The 1,098-nt window shown below is 37.7% G+C and overlaps 1 protein-coding gene across 1 annotated transcript in view; it reads left to right on the forward strand.

The window, feature by feature from the left end:
* The first annotated feature begins 483 nt into the window (after positions 1-483).
* FAM180A (family with sequence similarity 180, member A) overlaps positions 484-1,098 on the forward strand; it is a 22,556-nt gene continuing 21,941 nt past the window's right edge. The window contains exon 1 of the mRNA XM_010140513.1: positions 484-659. Within this exon, the coding sequence (XP_010138815.1) occupies positions 584-659 (76 nt within the window). The 5' untranslated portion in view covers positions 484-583. The remainder of the gene's footprint in view (positions 660-1,098) is intronic.

The raw sequence follows: 1,098 nt of genomic DNA on the forward strand, positions 1-1,098 counted from the left end.
GAAGTACAATTGTGGCACTATATGTTTTTAATAAAGGAGTGATTATATGAGTCACAGTAGCAAAACGTTCTTGCAGAGCACATGCTCCACTGCCTGACTTCAGCATCCAAGGGCAGCTGTGCATCGTTCCAGAGGAGGATTTCACCCTAGACATAGGTTAACATATAGCTCACTCTGTTACAGAGAAGCAGCTAGGGTTCAAGAGTGTCCTTTAATGAAGTTACTACTGGCTGTTTATTGGACAAAAATAAATTCCAACTGGCCCATATAACAAATGAAACTCAGCTACGAAAATGTGATGATATTTATTCGCACAGCTGCCAGCAAGCTCACATGCACCATGAGTCATTCCAGATGTGGATAAAAACAAAGCCTGTCTGTGAAAGTAAGTTTCCTGATCCCAAGGAGACTTGGTTTGGGAGACAAGCTGCACACTGACTTCAGCTGTACTCAGGAGAACAGACAGGTTCTCCTTCAAAGGGGGAGGGAAGGAGGAAAAGCCATTTATTTATTCCTGAAAAGAAAGGAGGTAGGAAATTGAAAAGCTAATATACAGCTAAACATACTTATTTTAAAGAGAAAGATGCTTTGGAAGATTTTGCTGCTGCTGCTGTTCTATTACAGTGCTCATGCCACTGTGACCCACAGATGGAGCAGAGGTAAGATTTAAACATGAAAAACTACTTAAGAGAAAACTTTGAGTTTGTTTGATCTGAAATTATGTTCCATTATACATATATGTGCATATATATATATACAATTTGTCCCTCCCAACTCTGGAATTCTTTTTCTCCATGAAGCAGGATGTCAGCTAATTAATTTTATAGACTAAAAGAAAATACCTATACATAAGTGCATAACGGTGAAATTATGTATGTATTCTACTATAATACAAATAAATAAATAAATATATAAAATAACCCAAGAAACAAAACTACATCCTTTTCTCACTTTCTCCTTTCTCTTTCCTTCTTTTTCTCCTGCATTAACAAAAATTACAAGTCATGAAACCTTGAAGCAAAATCCTTTGCAGTCACCGGTGGCATAATCTGCTCCAACAGGCAGATACCCAGTAATAGCAAACACAACAATGCCTGG

This window comes from Buceros rhinoceros, unplaced genomic scaffold, assembly GCF_000710305.1.
Source record: "Buceros rhinoceros silvestris isolate BGI_N320 unplaced genomic scaffold, ASM71030v1 scaffold3757, whole genome shotgun sequence".
Lineage (NCBI taxonomy): Eukaryota > Metazoa > Chordata > Aves > Bucerotiformes > Bucerotidae > Buceros > Buceros rhinoceros.